This window comes from Trichomonas vaginalis, chromosome III, assembly GCF_026262505.1.
Source record: "Trichomonas vaginalis G3 chromosome III, whole genome shotgun sequence".
In the NCBI taxonomy this organism is placed as follows: Eukaryota; Parabasalia; order Trichomonadida; family Trichomonadidae; genus Trichomonas; species Trichomonas vaginalis.
In genome coordinates this window covers 9,965,037-9,983,263 of record NC_067205.1, presented here as the reverse complement: position 1 = coordinate 9,983,263, position 18,227 = coordinate 9,965,037, and the positions used below count along the sequence as shown (strand labels likewise).

Genomic DNA, 18,227 nt, shown 5'->3' with positions numbered 1-18,227 from the left:
AATATTGAAAAACTCGAGAACCAATGAATTCTACAGCACCCAAAAATGTAACATTAATCAATTCCTCACAACTATAGAAAGCTTGATTTTCGATCCTTTTCACATTCTCTGGTAAAGTGATTGATGTGAGTTTTGAGTATTGAAAGCAACTTTCCCGAATATTTGTGAGTGAACTTGGTAAAACTATAGATTTAAGCCTGGAACTGCTGAAACTCCATAATCCTAAAGTTGTTACCGAATCTGGAATTTCATATGATTCGAAAGTTTTGTTACGAACATGGAACAAAACACTTTTATTTGATGAAAGCACATAGTTGTTATTTTCAATTATTAAGTGTTTATTATTAGGATGAATTGTAAGATTTGTTAATTTTTCATTTGAAAATACCCAACCATGAACATATGCGACTTTTTCTGGAATTTGAAACGAAGAAATATTGGTATAATAAAATGCTGTTCTCTCTAATGAGGTTAAATTGGAACCTTCTTCGAAAATAACATATGTTAATTCAAAACAGGTATCAAAAGCTTGTGATTCAATTTTTTCCACTGATGCTGGAATCGTGATGTGATCCAATTTTATATTATATCGAAATGCAGCTACATTTATTTCAATTAGCCCTTTTGGCAAAAGAATTTCTGTAACCTCTTCACAATTATAAAATGCAGAATTTGATATTTTTGTAAGTTTATTGCAGATTGATAAATTAATAATAGACAGTTTTGTGCAAAAATAAAAACTTTCTTTTCCAATAATTGTTAAGTTTGGATTATCTTCAAATGAAAACGAAATTAATGAATTTAGTTGGTAAAAGCATTTGTCTTGTATTAATTCGCATTTAGCTGATATCCTGAGGTGTGGTGATGTATCATTGACTTTAGTGAGGTTTTTACCATCTTCTGAATAACAACTTTCAATAATATCAGTGTAATTAAGAGATGAAAGCGAACTCATATTGAATCATGTAAGCATTTTATCACAAATATCATTGTATAAGAAAGTATTTTGAAAGAAAATTATAAATCATAAAATTAATTTTATAAAATATTGTGTCCTACTGTAATCATTCGATGGTATATTTGTAACATGGATTGCATATATTAATTATCAATATTGGCAACACTTTTATGCCATGGGGAAGAAACTTCCCCTAAAATTTACAAAAGAAGATTTTTTCTCAATTTCTATGAAAATATAATCTTTGAATATATGATAAAAATGCAATTTAGAATATAAATACACTATCTAATCAATTTATTTGGAAAATAATTTTACATCATTCAAGCACATCAATCTCTGTTGTAAACTAAAAAATGAAATTATAAAAAATGTCTGCAATCGTTGTTAGGAGTGAATTTTGGAACAATTCAATAATCCAGTTCTTAAGAAACATTGTCCCAAAGACAGTAACATTCAGAGAATCGAAAGGAATCAGTGTTGATATTCTCGTTCCTTTCTGTAATTCGATATCATTCTATTTTGTCGATGCATCAAGTATCGATAGTTCGACATTCGTCTATCTGAACAGAATTGTTTCATCGTTCAAGTCAACAGTCGTCATCGCGAAAGTTGAAGAAAGAAACATGAACAATTACACTTCTTTGTTATCGAATGCACCAAAATCCATATCATGCATTACTTATTTCAACACAAAAGGATTCGAGAAAGCGAGTGCAAACTTCGTTTTCGAAATCATTAAAATACGCGGATTCTATTTTTGATGTCTTTTTATTTGGAAAGATATCTCCAATATAGATTTGGAGAATTATTAAATAGTTGTTTAATCGCTTGAAGATTGGCAGTTGGCTGGCAAGAAATAATAATATGGGGAGAGATTCCTGATTCAATGATCATTTTGATGTAATCATTAGATGTGTTCTCTATAATAAGGGGATATCGAATAGAATGGCATTCAACGAAGGAATGAGACTCAACACTGTGGACTGAGAGAGGGAAGTTGATGTGCTGAAGATTAAAACATTTATTGAATGAATACTTTTCAATCAATGAAACACTATTTGGAAGAATATTGATTTTTTCGATAGCTATACACTCATTGAACGAATAACTACAAATAACACTGCAATTAATCCTTAGGATCTTATCAGATGACTTAAATGCATGAAAGATTAGATATTCTCCAGTTTCATTTTTGAGATAAAGAGTATTATCAATACATTTATAGTTATCCGATTCGAAATTATTTATACTTTGAAGTGAATTGCACTCCAAAAATGAGTTGATTGATATTTTTGTTAATGAGTTTCTTTGTTGGAATTCGATTATTTTAAGGTTTCTGCAATTGATAAAGGCATATTCTGATATAGTTTTAATAGACGAAGGAATTTTTATACTCTCTAATGAATTACAATTCTCGAATGATTTAATTCCAATTTTAGCTGCATCATCTGCAATTTCCACGCGAGATAATTTCACACATCCACGAAAACAACTTTCAAGTATGTTATTAATATTACTCACATTCTCTAAACTGATACAATCCTCAAATGAATTTTTCATGATATTTATATTATTTGAGACAAAACTCACTGATGTTAAGTTTGTACAATTTTTAAACGATTCAAAACCCAAGGTAGTCAAACTAGTGGCTGAGAAGTTAAATGAATATAGTCTTGAACAATTTTAAAAGCAAAATCTTCAATTCTAGAAAGCTGTGAATTTTCATAAAAATCGATAATCGATATATCTGAATTTTCAAACGAACTTTCTTTAATTATTATTACTGATTTAAAAATTTTTAAGTTTGAAAAGCTGCGCCCCCAATATTCATAAATAATGGTTTGATTCGAATTCATAATCAATAAATTTGGTGTAATAATTAGATCGGATTCATTCATATATGAGATTGAAATATTTGTTTTACTTTTGATTGTAGAAGATGAAAATATAGTTTTGTTATTGAATATAATATTTAATTTTGCAGGGTAACTAGAATGAAACAAATCATAATTAATAATCATTGTTGTGTTGGGGAAAATAATGAGCTCCATATCATCACAACCTTTAAATACCCAATTACCAATGCAATCTAAATGTCCTAAAAATGTAACATTTTTCAAACTCCGGCAATTTAGGAATGCATCATATTCAATCCTTTTAACGCTTTCTGGTATTGTTATTGTGATAACACCTGCACCCTGAAAGCAATCATTTCTGATAATTGTTAGTGAATTCGAAAATGTCACTTTCTTAAAATTAGAACTAGAAAAGCTAAATCTTCCCAAAATAGAGACAGTTTCTGGAATTTCATAAGTTTCCAAAGATTTGCTACAAAAATAGAATATTATACTTTTATTTGCAGAGAATACAATTCCATCTTCAACTTCTAAGTGCTTATTATGTGGATGAATTGTGAGTTTTTCTATTGTGCTAAAACCAAATGCATAACCATTAATTCCATTAACGTTTTCTGGTACTTGAAACGAAGTAATCTTAGATTTAGAAAATAATGCCCATCCCAAGTAAGTTAAATTTGATCCGGCTTCAAATTTTACCTTTTCGAGAGCATAAAAATCATTAAATGCAGCAGAATCGATATTTTTAACTGAGGCTGGGATGACAATACTTTTTACAACATCATTGAATGAAAAAACTTCACTTATTATGTCAATATGTCCTTTTGGCAATAAAATTTCAGAAATTTTAGAGCAAAAGAAAAATGATTTTTCCTTTATTATTATCAGCTTATTGCATGATGATAAGTTAACAATATGAAGATTACTGCATTGATAAAAGCAATACGATCCAATTGCTGTTAAGCTAGGATTTTCTTCGAAAGAAAAGGATTTCAATGTACTCAGGTATTCAAAACAATGATTATTTATTATTTCACATTTCGCAGATATTTTGAGGTATGGTGATGAATCACTAACCCATTTAAGTGTTTTGCCATCATCTGAATAGCAACTTTGATTGATGTCTTTGTAAAGAATAGAAGTCGTGATAAAGGATGGATTTTGTTATTTAATGCATTTGATCTTATCAAGTGTCTAATGTTATACACTGCTGATCATAAGAATTTATGTGTGCTTTTTCCTAAAGGGAATAATAATAAATATCTGCCAAGAAGATTTTATATAATATATTAAGAAGTTTACACGGATATATTAATAAACACAAAAATTCCACATAGAATAAAATATGAATAAAAATTAGTTTTTTATTATAGAGTGTTCCACGGTGTATTTAGCATCTCACTTTGTAAGAGTATAGGTCTATTGATACCAACATAGACATAATCTGTTGCATTCTAAACATATTGCTATAAGTGTAGAAATTCTACTAAGCTAGTTGAGAGAGATAAGGCGATACTTATTCATCCAGGATGAAGTTTTTTAAAAAAATTGACAAATTTAACCCATATTGATTTGTTTGCATCAACTAGGATGAACATTGCAATTTTAAAATATAAGAAAAATAGTGAAAAATTATCAGACAACTTTTTTTGCATATTTTTAATCAACAAGTCGTATTTATGGTCTAATTCACTGCAACATATAATAAAACTTTATAGCATTTCTATATGTATCTTAATTTGTTCTAGGACTTCTTTATGCATTGTGATGCTAAAGAACCCGTGGAACAACCTATATTGATAATATGGGAAAATATATAATATTTAATTTAGAAAGTTGTCCAAAGAAAAGTTTGGTTGATGTGTTACAAATTCTTTTCACAGATTGAAGTTTGTTCGAGTCATGATAAACACCACATGAAAGAATGAGTTGACGAGGAATTCCTGAGTTGATGATCATTCATTGAAGTCGAGTTTCGGGTTCTCAATAAAAGTCTCTGATTTGGTGTATGTAATGACTCATAATTAGACTTTTGGAGATGAACAATTGGAAATATAATTTCATTCTTATGTAAATGAGATAATTTCATTCAAAAAGAGTTAATTAATTTGTAGAAATAAAAGTTTTTATTTAATTAGATGCGTCCAAAAGAGTTTGTTTGAAGTATTACATATGTCATTAAGTATTTTAAATTTATTCGAATTATGAACAACATGGCATGAAAAAATAAGATGTTGAGGAATTCCTGATTCAATGATCATTTTAAGATAATCAGCAGATGTATTCTCAATAATAAGAGGACATCGAATAGAATGACATTCATTAAATGAAAACGATTCAACAGTTTTGACTGAGAGAGGGAAGTTGATGTGTTGAAGATTTAAACAATTGTTGAATGAATATTTTTCAATCAATGAAACACTGTTTGGAAGAATAGTGATGTTATATATGTTGTTACATTCATTGAATGAGTGACTGCAGATAACACTGCAGTTGATAATAAGAGTTTTATCTAATGAAAGATTAAGATGATATATGAGATATTCTCCTGTTTCATTTTTAGAATAAATAGTATTATCAACGCATCTGTATTTTTTTGATTCGAAATCACTAAAATTTTTAAGCGAATTACATCCTGTAAATGAGTAGTTTGATATTATATATAAACTGTTCCTTTCAGTAAAATTGATTGATTTTAGTTTAATACAGTTTAAAAATGAATATTCTGATATAGAATGAACAGTTGATGGAATATTAATGCTCTCTAAATTATAACAATTCATAAATGCTTTGTAACCAATTAATCTTGAATCTTCTATTATATTTACATTTTTCAAATTTCGGCATCCACTAAAACAATTATTGGAAACACTTAAAATATTAATTACCTCAACTAAATTAATGCAATTCTCAAATGAATTTTTCCTAACAACTAAACTCCTTGAAGCGAAACTGACAGAAGTCAAACTTATACAGTCTTTAAATGATTCAATTCCTAGAATATTTAAAAGAACAGAAGAAAAATTGAATGAAATCAACTTTGAACAGTTTCTAAATGCATAATCTTCAATTATAGAAAGTTGTGAACCTAATTCAAAATTAATACTTTTAATTGTAGAATTTTCGAATGCGCTTTCTTTGATTGTCGTTACATTATTAGGGATTTTTATATCATTATAGTATTCTTTGGGAAATCCCCAAAATTCATAGATAATTGTTTGATTTGAATTCATAATAAATAGTTGTGAAGTAATAATAAGATTTGATTCGTTTAAATATGAAATTGAAACATTCGTATTTTTCCTTATTGCATATAATGAAGAAAATAATGCTTTGTTAGTTAATGAGATACAAACTTTAGAGACACCAATTGTAATAAAATTATGTGCACTAATAATCATCGTTGATTTTGGGAAGATTATGTGTTCAAGATTTAAGCAATCCCAAAATATTCCACTACCAATATAATCTAAATGTCCTAAAAATGTAACATTTATCAAATTATAGCATCGAAAGAAAGCATTATCTCCAATACTTTTTACGTTTTTTGGAATTATGACTGATGTTAGTATTGAATTAGTAAAGGATTTACTTCTTATTGTTGTTACTGAATTAGGTAATGTGATTGATTTAAGATCGGAATATGAAAGACAATATTCTCCTAAAGTTGTGATGGTATTTGGAATTTCATATGTTTGGAAAGATTTGTTACAAATAAAGAATAAAATACTTTTATTTGAAGAATAAACAATATTGTTATTTTCAATTATTAAATAATTATTGTTAGGATGTAGTGAAAGATTTGTTAACTGTCCATCATGAAATGCCCATCCATGAATGTATGAAACCTTCTCTGGAATTTGAAACGAAGTAATTCCTGTTTCGGCAAATACATGATCTTCTAATGAAGTCAAATTTGAGCCTTCTTCAAAAATAACATTTTCTAGTTTTCTACAGGCGTAAATTCCTTCTTGACCAATTATTTCAACAGAAGCTGGAATTGTAATATTTGTTACTAATCCATTAACACAAAATGCAAAAGTATGTATTTCAAGAAGTCCTCTTGGTAATAGTATTTCAGCAACTTTTAAGCATCTATAAAATGCATAACCGGATATTATTTTAAGCTTACTACATGATGATAAATTAATGTTAGTAATATTCTGGCATTCATAAAAGCTTTCTTTTCCAATTATTGTTAAGTTTGGATTTTCTTCAAACGTAAATGAAATTAATGAATTTAGTTTATAAAAGCATTTATTATAAATCAATTCACATTTAGCTGATATTCTGATGTATGGTGATATGTCATTGACTTTGGTGAGATTTTTTCCGTCTTGTGAATAAAATCTTTCATTAATGTCAATGTAATTAGGAGATGAAAGAGAACTCATATTGAATTATAAATATATGATTAATTGGAATATTTGGTTAAAAAGATATTACAATAAGAAATCAGAATAAAAAAAATTAGAATAATTTTATTTGCTTTTGATTGAATATCTGAAAAACGATTTATCATTTAACTTTCTAATTGTATATTTCAATACTGATAGTTCATTTATACAATTAGAATGTAGATCTAGAAAAGATCTACATTGAGATTAAAAAAAATTGTGATCAGAAGTAGTCCAACTCGACTATTTTTCAAATTCAGAGACTTTAATTAGGTATATATATAATAGCATAAAGTCTTGAACAATCAAATCCTCCGATCAGGTGTCAAATAGCGTACAACAAAAGAAGCGTAATAATATATGCTCATAATATATTTCAAATAAAAAAGCATTGCGATTGTATAAAAAAGTGCCAAATTATTGAATTAAGGGGGTAACATTGTGAAGTTTACATTTTTAGTATACTTTTTCTGCATAAGTAAACTTACAAGTGATGTTAGCATTATTATATCTGAGATATATGTAATATAAGTTTTGACCGCTGTAATATTCCACAAGTTGCTGACAGTTAGTTGGAAAAAAAATTGCGTAAATCTGCTATAACTTCTTTGATGTTGAGTCTTTATCTGTAATAACAGCAGATATCATGGTTTGGAAATATTCCCCAGAATCATATTAGACTAGAATTTTCATATATGCTTTAAATTAAACTAATCTGAATCAAAAAACTGGATTTGAAGACGAAAATTAATAAAGAGCTCGAGTATACCTCATATATTAATCATTTGAAAGAAAAAAAATTACATCATTCAAGCACATCAATCTCTGTTGTAAACTAAAAAATGAAATTATAAAAAATGTCTGCAATCGTTGTTAGGAGTGAATTTTGGAACAATCCAATAATCCAGTTCTTAAGAAACATTGTCCCAAAGACAGTAACATTCAGAGAATCGAAAGGAATCAGTGTTGATATTCTCGTTCCTTTCTGTAATTCGATATCATTCTATTTTGTCGATGCATCAAGTATCGATAGTTCGACATTCGTCTATCTTAACAGAATTGTTTCATCGTTCAAGTCAACAGTCGTCATCGCGAAAGTTGAAGAAAGAAACATGAACAATTACACTTCTTTGTTATCGAATGCACCAAAATCCATATCATGCATTACTTATTTCAACACAAAAGGATTCGAGAAAGCGAGTGCAAACTTCGTTTTCGAAATCATCGAAAATTCACAACGCGCACAAAGAAACATTTCGAGTATGATTGAAGAACGAAGACGAAATCTCATGAATCCAACAGAAACAGCAAAATCCGTAATCACAAACGTAATTCAAGACGAAGAGAAGAGGAAAGAGATATTCAACATTCTCTCACAGAAAGGTATGACACTACGAACATCCCTTTTGAAAGGAGTTCCTGAACTATTCCAATACAACTTCTTTCTTCAACCTTCTTTAAACAATAATTGAATAAAAAACTTTTATTGCATTTGGTAAATTAATGTTTCGACCTATTTATCGTTCTTTATTGAATTTTGGCAATAAAATGATGAAAATTTTGTTTTCCAATGCCTTTGTTCGAGATCGTTTGGCTTGTTTCAGATTTAGAATGAATTTGTATGCAATAATTTTTGTTTTATCTGCAATATTTTGTGAATTACAATATGAAATCGCTATAAAAGTATACATATTTTTATAGAGATGATATCGATCGAACAGTCTTCTGCTAAATAAAAAAAGATATATTGTGCAAAATTCAATAAAAGGCTTGTTGAGTTAAGATCTAATTGCTCAAAAAATAAAATTTGTAAACTCGATCTGGTTTACATTTTACTTAGTTGAGAATATGATTTATTATGTAAATGTTAAAACCAAATCGCAGGATAATGATTTGACCGAATGAGGCAAAAAATTGGGCAAACCCAAATTTTAGCTAAAAGTGACAGGAGAAAAAAACGTTTAGTATTAAAAAAAAGACCGATGAGAGCTTCGTTCGAAATATAGAGGGAACTGAGAATGCGCAACCATTCTCAGGGAATATTGGATGCTATTCCCGTTCCCTCTGTATGGAAAATTGAGGTTTTCAAAGGGAGTTAAAATAATATCAAATTTATACTAATTTACTTCAAAATACAAAAGTATTTGACAGCTAAAATTAGTTACTTTAGCAAGCCTATCAATACCCTTTTACGATTATTGCTACTTTTTCGAAATAAAAGTAAAAACAAATTTATACTAATTTACTTCAAAATACAAAAGTATTTGACAGCTAAAATTAGTTACTTTAGCAAGCCTATCAATACCCTTTTACGATTATTGCTACTTTTTCGAAATAAAATAAATTTATTATCAAAAACCTTTTTTTTCTTAGTAAAAATAAACGAAATTTTTTACCTTATGAACTTTTGATGGAAATATGCAAATTTAAAATAATAAAGAAAGCCGCGAGCGAAGCGATCGGCTTAGTTCGAAGATTTTGATTCAAATCTTTGCTGATCTGTAATTCGCGGAAGCCGCGAGCGAATCGAGCGGCTTAAGTCTAAGATTTTGATTCAAATCTTTGCTTATATTCCTTAAATTCTTTCTGAAACTCGCAACAGTTCCATCAAAAATTTTAAATTCTAAACTGTCGAAATTACCGATCGGTAATCACACCCTTCACGGGTGTATCACTTTTTACAGGCGTGTCACTTTTAGCTAAAATTACCCCTACTCCAAAAAATTGCGAAAATGATAATCGGCAAATAAATTCGAATTGGCCGAAATGAAATTGTATCATTACGTAAAGACCGAATTCATAAAATTTAGTCGAATATCGTTTCTGAGAAGAAACGTGACACAGTTTACTAATTAGCGGTATTTGTAAAGTTTAAATTATACGTTAGAAGTCGAAACGAAATTTCTAAAAGATGAAGTGCTTTCAGGAATTAGCCAAAAACGGTTAGCGGTTTTGGCGCCAAAATTGTGATAAATTTACAAAATGTCAACTTCGTTCATGAATGATCCTACCCAAGATATTAAAGCTACAATTCAGAAGGACCTTATTGAAAACACCGAAGAGAACACAGAAGCTGTCATGGGAATCTTACAGGATTTTTTAACCCATAAGATTAGCGCCGACGATTTTAATGCTTCGATTTCACGCTACCTCAAACCAAACAATACTCTTGAGAAAATAAACGATTTAGGCAATAATTTGCCCAACGCAAAACGAAATTCAAGGTCTAAATCTCGTCAGTGGACAACCGAAGAAGATGAGCGCCTTAAACAAGGCGTTCAAGAGCATGGACCCAACGACTGGGGTACAGTTGCCGAATTAGTTGGCAACGGAAGAACGAGAGCTCAATGCAGTCAAAGATGGAATCGCGTTCTCAATCCTGCTATTAGCAAGGCCAACTGGACTGCCGAGGAAGAAGAGAAACTTCTCAAGGCTGTCCAGATTATTGGTCCAAAATCCTGGACAAGAGTTGCTCAGCAGCTTGGAGACCGTTCAGACGTACAATGCAGATTCAAATATTTCCATATCAAAAAGAAATTAGAAGAGCAAGGAAACAACGATGTTTACATGCAGCAAGCAATAGATATGTCGCAGAACGAAAAGTTACTTCTATCCCTGCCAAATGAATCCCTCGGTCAGTAAGGCATTACGAATATATAGAATTTTCGGAGTATTTCCATCATTCATAATGTAAAATTTTATTTTAATTTAATTTTCTCTGTTTTGAATCACCTGTAGACTGAACTTGACCTCCATTATTTTCTATGATACCTTACATCTTCTTTTCACTTCAAACAATTTATTATTATTAATCGTTTATTCAAAGTTAGAAGATTTTCAGTAATGAAATTGTAAATGATGATAGTAATGTAAACAGTTTACAAGATTTGTAAAGTTATTTGTCAACTATGTTTACTTTGTTATTTCTTGCCAAAACTCAACCTCACGTAGAGAGATCGAAATATGTCGAGGAACTTACTGATGATACATGGGAAAAAACTATTGAGCAGAGAGATAATTCAACCACATGGTTTGTCTTATTTTTCGGAGACTTTTGTCCAGCTTGTCGTCAGGCAGCCCCATTATTCAATGAAGCAGCAAAGCAACTTAACGGATACATAAAATTCGGAAGTGTCGATACAACAAGATATGGAACAGCGGCTTATGAATACAAAGTTAAGTATTTACCAACTTTCATCATATTCCATCAAGATGGTTTTGATTATTACAGCGGTGGAAGATCTGTTGAGCACTTTGTTGACGCTCTTTCACCGTTTTATGAGGGCTGTTTAACAGATATCAACACCGAGCTCGAATTAATCGATGGAAACTCAGCAGTTATGTTTTCATTAAAGAAAACATCGCCCTTGTACTGGAAAACACTCTCTTGCAAGCTAAAGGACGTTGCAAAATTAGGTTATTCAACAAATCCATCGCTAAAAATCAAATACAGCCTTTTCAGCCCTTCTGGAATAGTTATGCATAACAAAACTAATACAGTTGTTTTAAATAACCTCAGAAATTTCTCTCAAAACGTCATAAGTTTCTTTGAAGGTACATATCATGAAGAATTACCACCTCCAGAACTTTATTTACCATCAGAATTGACATCTCAATGTCATGAACAAGTTAAATTATGCGTTTGTATTAATTCTGACAGAATTGACTCAGAATTATCGAAACACATCAACAACTATGCTGGAAAACCAATTAAATTCTTTCAAGGAAATTCTAGATGGCCAATTGATACAATTTCCAACTCTCTTTACTCGATTTTTAGTAATGACCTTAAGAACTACATCCCAGCTAATGAAATCAACGAATTATTTGCTAATTTGAACCAATGCTTATTTAAATACCAATCTTGCCCATTTACACCTGTTCAATAAGATTAATTTTTTCTTGTTTTGTGTTATAAATGTTTTTCTTATAGTTAATTTTCTTATTTTTGCTTGGGACTTAATTTATACATATACACACATTCAAGAATGGAAGGTTATAAAATAAATTTTATTTATTTAGTCTATTTGACAACTTTCTTGCAAAGATAGACCAAAATTTTATTTCTTATTCAATTCTTTACTGTAAGAATACAAAAACGCATTGATATTGCATCAAATCATATTTATTAAAAGTTTTTAGTCATTTTGTCTCGTTAAAATATCATCGCAAAGCTTGGTACTTTTAGGGAAATGCAATTAAAAGACCAATAAGGTTTTTAAAAATCAATTTGCTCGATCTTGGAGAAATACACAAAATATAACTATACTCATATAATACACTCAATTATCATCAAAAGTGCCATTTGCAATCAATGATTTTTCCTTGATCATTATTATTCATCAGTCACTATGCATTGTTGATGAGAATCTTTGGAGGGAATACTTTGATGGAACCACTCCTACAACTATCAAGTTTAAAACCAAGTATCCTGATATTAATACTAAAAAAGTCTTAGTATATCAGAGTAGCTTTTCTAATCTTGTTTCCGGGTGCATTGATATAAAATCAAACGAACAGACTTTATTAGTGTCTAATCAATTTTTAGATATTACCAAATCAAATCAAGGCGGTTCAGTCTATACTAATGGTGGCGAGTGTATACAATCAAAGCAGTGCGGAATAAATAGTAGCACATCTAATGGTGTTGGGCAATTTTGCATGTGTTTTGGTGGAGGTGATTCAAAGTCGAATCGATTCTCCGATTCTTCAATTTCTATGTGTGGAAATAGTTCAATATATCGAATAATTTCTTTATACAAAGGCAATATATCAAGTAATTCTTTAAATCTTTCTTATAATTCATGTTTGGCTGAAGTTTTACATATTTCATCATCACAAAATTTTGGATATGTTAAGTTTTGCCATTTTTCAAGTAACAACAATAAAAATCAGTTAACAAAGCATGATTTAATAAATTCATATTTTTCATATTGTTCTTACGTTAATAATAGCGGTACATCTCTTCTAGATACAACAAATTCTGTCGGGTACATTAGTGACTCATATTTTTATCAGAATAATTCGACTTCTATTTATAGAGCGTACGGAAACTCAACGACCCATTTGATAAGAATTTCCATTATAGAAAACACTATATCATACACAGTCCAAGCATTCAACAGTGCAACATTCGAGACTTTGAGCTTCACAACAGACAGCTTTGCTCTCATCATTCCATTCTATTTTAATCCATGCGATGCGAGAGAAATTTTTCATGGAAATTGTCAAACAAACCATTGCCCTTACACAAGAGTTCAAATGCCCTTGATATCAGTTTTCATCTCAATTCTAATATAATACCTTTTCCCCTCTCAAATAAAATCATTATTTGTTCGATGTAAAGTACTCACAAAATCTAGATTGAGAGGCGGTCAATGACTTTTGAGGGGAAATTAACGCATGGAATTTAATATTATTTAGGTTGATATTCTTGCTTATTATTTCAGAAAAAAATCTTAAAAATTTCAATATGAAAATTGAAAGCAATTCAAAAAAATTGCTAACATGTAAATTTTAATATCCTATGCATAATTTCATATTTTGAACATTTTTTATTTTTGTTTAAAACTTAAAATTTTGCGAATTTAATATAATTTATAAAATATAATACGTATATATATTTAAAATACACTAAATTTAATTGTTAATTGACGTTTTTGGGAATGAATTTTATCAAAACATGCCTGAATCAGAAAATTTGAAAGAACGAATTACACAATCATATATGTAGAATTCAAAATACAAACTTAAAGATTGTATACGTTTAAAATTATTCAGATTGTGTTTGATTTCCACTCATTCTGTTTCTTTTGAACTCTAACACTAACATTTCATGATGATTACATGATCCATTTATACATAGTTGAATTGTTCCAGATTCTACCAGAAAATCAATCCAAATTTCTCAATGCATTCATGTTGATTGGACAAAATTTAAAATTTATCAGCCTGTTTCCAGAGAAACTCATATATTCCCTAATGAAATGTAATTTTTGCTACATTTATTTCAATCAAATTTCAAAAAATTGACTGCAGAGCTTGAAAAGGTGATGAATCATGTTGTTATTAGATGTACATATTAGATTTACTATTTCCAAAAAATGCTCAAATTTGAATAGTTTTTAGAAAATTTGGAATTACACTCTTTACATTATATATAATTAAATGTTTAAATTTTATTTATTTTTCCCTTTTAATTTTATAACGTGCTTTATCAAAACTAACCTCTCAATTGAAGGCCACAAAATCTAAGTAGTGAGGGTACACAAATTTTGTATGAAGTACGGTTCAATTTTTGAGAGCCTCACTACTTAGATTTTGTGGCCTTCAATTGAGAGGTTAGTTTTGATAAAGCACGTTATAAAATTAAAAGGGAAAAATAAATAAAATTTAAACATTTAATTATATATAATGTAAAGAGTGTAATTCCAAATTTTCTAAAAACTATTCAAATTTGAGCATTTTTTGGAAATAGTAAATCTAATATGTACATCTAATAACAACATGATTCATCACCTTTTCAAGCTCTGCAGTCAATTTTTTGAAATTTGATTGAAATAAATGTAGCAAAAATTACATTTCATTAGGGAATATATGAGTTTCTCTGGAAACAGGCTGATAAATTTTAAATTTTGTCCAATCAACATGAATGCATTGAGAAATTTGGATTGATTTTCTGGTAGAATCTGGAACAATTCAACTATGTATAAATGGATCATGTAATCATCATGAAATGTTAGTGTTAGAGTTCAAAAGAAACAGAATGAGTGGAAATCAAACACAATCTGAATAATTTTAAACGTATACAATCTTTAAGTTTGTATTTTGAATTCTACATATATGATTGTGTAATTCGTTCTTTCAAATTTTCTGATTCAGGCATGTTTTGATAAAATTCATTCCCAAAAACGTCAATTAACAATTAAATTTAGTGTATTTTAAATATATATACGTATTATATTTTATAAATTATATTAAATTCGCAAAATTTTAAGTTTTAAACAAAAATAAAAAATGTTCAAAATATGAAATTATGCATAGGATATTAAAATTTACATGTTAGCAATTTTTTTGAATTGCTTTCAATTTTCATATTGAAATTTTTAAGATTTTTTTCTGAAATAATAAGCAAGAATATCAACCTAAATAATATTAAATTCCATGCGTTAATTTCCCCTCAAAAGTCATTGACCGCCTCTCAATCTAGATTTTGTGAGTACTTTAATTTTTGTCATGATTTATCTTTTTAATACATAAGAATACTGTATACATAAGCATTATATAAATCAATAAATATTAGGTTTATGCTTAGTACCCTCTGAAATAATTCACAAGGAAAAACTAAAAATAGGAGCTCTTGGAATTGAACCAAGATTTCAGGAATATATACCTATAAGCAGATGTAAGATATCTTACAATCAATGCTGAAAGATTTGATCTGCGCTCTACCATTGAGCTAAGCCCCTTTTCATTTAAAAAATATCATCCGACCTATTTCATTATTCATTTTTCGACACTTTTGATAATAAATCAATTAATTCTGAATATAAATATCGAGATCCCACACTATTGATGAACATTTATCATTTAAAAAAAAAAAAAAAAAAAAAAGGTAGTGGGGCTTCCAGGCACTTCGTGCCCTCTAGCCCAGAAGATGTTTAGTATAAATGAAGTTTTTTGGGTACTGGGGGCTTCCAGGCGCGTTGCGCCCTCTAGCCCATAAAAAATTTTTGAGAGTCGTCGTCGTTGACTTTTTTGTAGAGCACTCAAAATAGTATAACTTTGTCCGGACAAGTAAGGGTCTATCGTCGCTACAGGAAAAGTTACGGGCGTTCCAAGGAAGTATACTTTGAGAGACTCTTTAGAAACTTTAGACGTTTTACATAACCATCCATGCTTTTACTTTACATCCGATAAAAGTGGTTTGGAAACCGTTATGAGATGGTTAGAGGACATACATGACTATGAGTTTAGATATGACAAGATAGAATATGAGAGAGGTCCTATAAACCGGAGAAAGTGTCATATAAACATCTGTCAAAAACCGCTTTTTAACTTCACTTAAAATGCCACGTAAGCTACGTAAGAATATACGTAAGAGGAAGAGAGCATTGAAACATCCAATAGTAAAACTGACACCACAACAACAGTTGCAACAACAAATAATGAATGACCCCACTATGTTGCAACAAATGTCAAGCAATCCTATGCTTTTAAACCGAGTTCTTGGTGCACAGAGTGGAGGTTTAAGAGCGGCACTTTTAGCGAAAATGGCAGGCTATGGTGGAGCTGCAGACGGAACAGCATATAACCCTCAAAGTCAAATGAATTTGAGTTCACTCAAAAATCAAATAGCAGATGTCAAAAAGTCAAACATAGACATACAGAAACAAATAAGTGAAAACGAAAAGAAACTAGAATATGACAGACACACAAAGAAACTCAATGAGTTAAACGTAGAGAAAAAGAAGAAAGAAGAACAACTGAAAGAACTAAGTACAGAGGAATATGCGAAAAAAGTGTCAGAAAAAGCAGCAGAAGTAGCAAAAATGGAACAAGATGTTATAAATTTGAAAAACCATACTACTCAATATAAAGTACTGAAAGATGAAGAGATAAAACAAAAAGCCCTGAAGACATATATGGATAGCGATGAGTATAAAAAGAAGTTGAAGCAAATGTAAAGGCAGAAAAACTTTTACAGTTGCAAAACCAAACCGTACAGTATGAAAACTTAGCACAAGAAAGTAAAAATAACGACGCAGCCATGCAAAAGGCAATGAAAAGCGCAGAATATATAAAAGCTAACAATGACTGGTTAGATGCCCAAGCCAACGCCAAAGCAGCCCAACTTATAGGGTCAATAAGGACAAAAATACAAGCGGATGAAGACAGTTCAAATGAAGCTTTAACAAATGCTGACTTTAAGAACGCCTTCGAAGCTCTTCATAGTAAGGTGAAACAAGTGAACGACTTCTCATCTGGAAAGAAACTGAAGTCTGAAGGTTTCGACAAAGAGTTAAAAGAAGTAGCACAAAATATGACGAAAATAACAGATGCAGCAACGAGACAGGCAGTTCAAAGTGCCTATGACGCCGTTAGAGCAACTGTTGTGGAAAGTCAAGAAAAAGAGTTACAACAGACCAAAACAGACCTAGTAAATGCTTTCTTAAAAACGAAAAGTCAGGTAGGACACTATGCTGCAGATGGAACATATGTGCCAGCTGGTGGAACTTATATACCAGCTGGTGGAACTTATATACTAGCTAGTGGAACCTATATACCACCAAACCCTCCAAGAGAAGCACCTGCACCAGGACTACCTAAAACATTTACATCGTCACATGGACACAGACACAGGCATGCACCAAAACCAGCACAACAACCAACAGTTCAAAATCCAGCACAACAACCAACAGTTCAAAACACTGCACCACAACCAACAGTTCAAAACACTGCACAGCAACAACCACAAACAGAGCAAGGACATAAAAGAAGTAGAGAACAAGGAAACCAAGAATTCTTAAAAATGCTTAAGGAAGACTATGGTTACCCAGATACTCTTGACTTTAGTGACAGATATAAAGAAGCTATTAGAAAGTTCAAGGAAGGAAATACTGACCCGAACCTATTTAGCTTTATGGCTCAGCACCAAATGGGATATAATTTCAAACCTGGAAAATACAAGCTCGCTAAGGGATATGATTTAATAGCATATCATCCAAATGACATGACTGAATTTACTCCGAGATATTTGGTGTCAGAGCTAAATGACAATTCAACTCTCTTCATGAAACGCGTAAAAAATAGAGACGGAACGAAAGAAGAAAGGTTTATGAGTCCGGATGACTTAGATAGGGAACTTGTTAAAAACGGTCTCGGAATATATGAAATGCCAGCAGATGAGGTACAAGAAACTCCACAGGAAGAAGTTCAGATACAACCAGACATGGAAGAAATAGTTCAGCAACAACAGCTAGAAGAGCCTGAAGGAAACGAACAAGTCCCTCC

General features: G+C 30.3%; 8 protein-coding genes and 1 non-coding gene across 9 annotated transcripts, besides 1 other annotated feature; 5 read left to right on the top strand and 4 right to left on the bottom strand.

The window, feature by feature from the left end:
• Positions 1-374: 374 nt before the first annotated feature.
• TVAGG3_0674670 (regulation of response to stimulus) lies at positions 375-955 on the bottom strand (the record flags this gene model as incomplete). The annotated part of the gene is made up of 1 exon (XM_001309067.2): positions 375-955. A coding segment is annotated over one exon (581 nt), but the record flags the coding sequence as incomplete, so codon positions are not given.
• Positions 956-1,329: 374 nt separating this feature from the next.
• Positions 1,330-1,722, top strand: TVAGG3_0674660 (uncharacterized protein; the record flags this gene model as incomplete). Its single annotated transcript, XM_001309066.1, has 1 exon — positions 1,330-1,722. One exon carries the CDS (start codon positions 1,330-1,332, stop codon positions 1,720-1,722), a length of 393 nt encoding a protein of 130 aa, XP_001309067.1.
• A 7-nt stretch (positions 1,723-1,729) lies between these two features.
• Positions 1,730-2,521, bottom strand: TVAGG3_0674650 (ribonuclease inhibitor domain-containing protein; the record flags this gene model as incomplete). The annotated part of the gene is made up of 1 exon (XM_001309065.1): positions 1,730-2,521. One exon carries the CDS (start codon positions 2,519-2,521, stop codon positions 1,730-1,732), a length of 792 nt encoding a protein of 263 aa, XP_001309066.1.
• Positions 2,522-4,384: 1,863 nt separating this feature from the next.
• Positions 4,385-7,211, bottom strand: TVAGG3_0674640 (ribonuclease inhibitor domain-containing protein; the record flags this gene model as incomplete). The annotated part of the gene is made up of 1 exon (XM_001309064.2): positions 5,888-7,211. A coding segment is annotated over one exon (1,324 nt), but the record flags the coding sequence as incomplete, so codon positions are not given.
• Positions 7,212-8,071: 860 nt separating this feature from the next.
• TVAGG3_0674630 (uncharacterized protein) lies at positions 8,072-8,686 on the top strand (the record flags this gene model as incomplete). Its single annotated transcript, XM_001309063.1, has 1 exon — positions 8,072-8,686. One exon carries the CDS (start codon positions 8,072-8,074, stop codon positions 8,684-8,686), a length of 615 nt encoding a protein of 204 aa, XP_001309064.1.
• A 445-nt stretch (positions 8,687-9,131) lies between these two features.
• Positions 9,132-9,931: a mobile genetic element.
• Positions 9,932-10,193: 262 nt separating this feature from the next.
• Positions 10,194-10,921, top strand: TVAGG3_0674610 (RNA polymerase II transcription regulator recruiting protein; the record flags this gene model as incomplete). The annotated part of the gene is made up of 1 exon (XM_001309062.1): positions 10,197-10,856. One exon carries the CDS (start codon positions 10,197-10,199, stop codon positions 10,854-10,856), a length of 660 nt encoding a protein of 219 aa, XP_001309063.1.
• Positions 10,922-11,122: 201 nt separating this feature from the next.
• Positions 11,123-12,148, top strand: TVAGG3_0674600 (cell redox homeostasis; the record flags this gene model as incomplete). Its single annotated transcript, XM_001309061.2, has 1 exon — positions 11,123-12,103. One exon carries the CDS (start codon positions 11,123-11,125, stop codon positions 12,101-12,103), a length of 981 nt encoding a protein of 326 aa, XP_001309062.1.
• A 3,416-nt stretch (positions 12,149-15,564) lies between these two features.
• Positions 15,565-15,682, bottom strand: TVAGG3_0674590. The gene has a single exon. It is a non-coding gene; the product is annotated as a tRNA-Leu (tRNA).
• Positions 15,683-16,282: 600 nt separating this feature from the next.
• On the top strand, positions 16,283-16,695 carry TVAGG3_0674580 (protein of unknown function, DUF4106 family; the record flags this gene model as incomplete). The annotated part of the gene is made up of 1 exon (XM_051242533.1): positions 16,283-16,695. A coding segment is annotated over one exon (413 nt), but the record flags the coding sequence as incomplete, so codon positions are not given.
• Between the last annotated feature and the right edge of the window lie 1,532 nt (positions 16,696-18,227).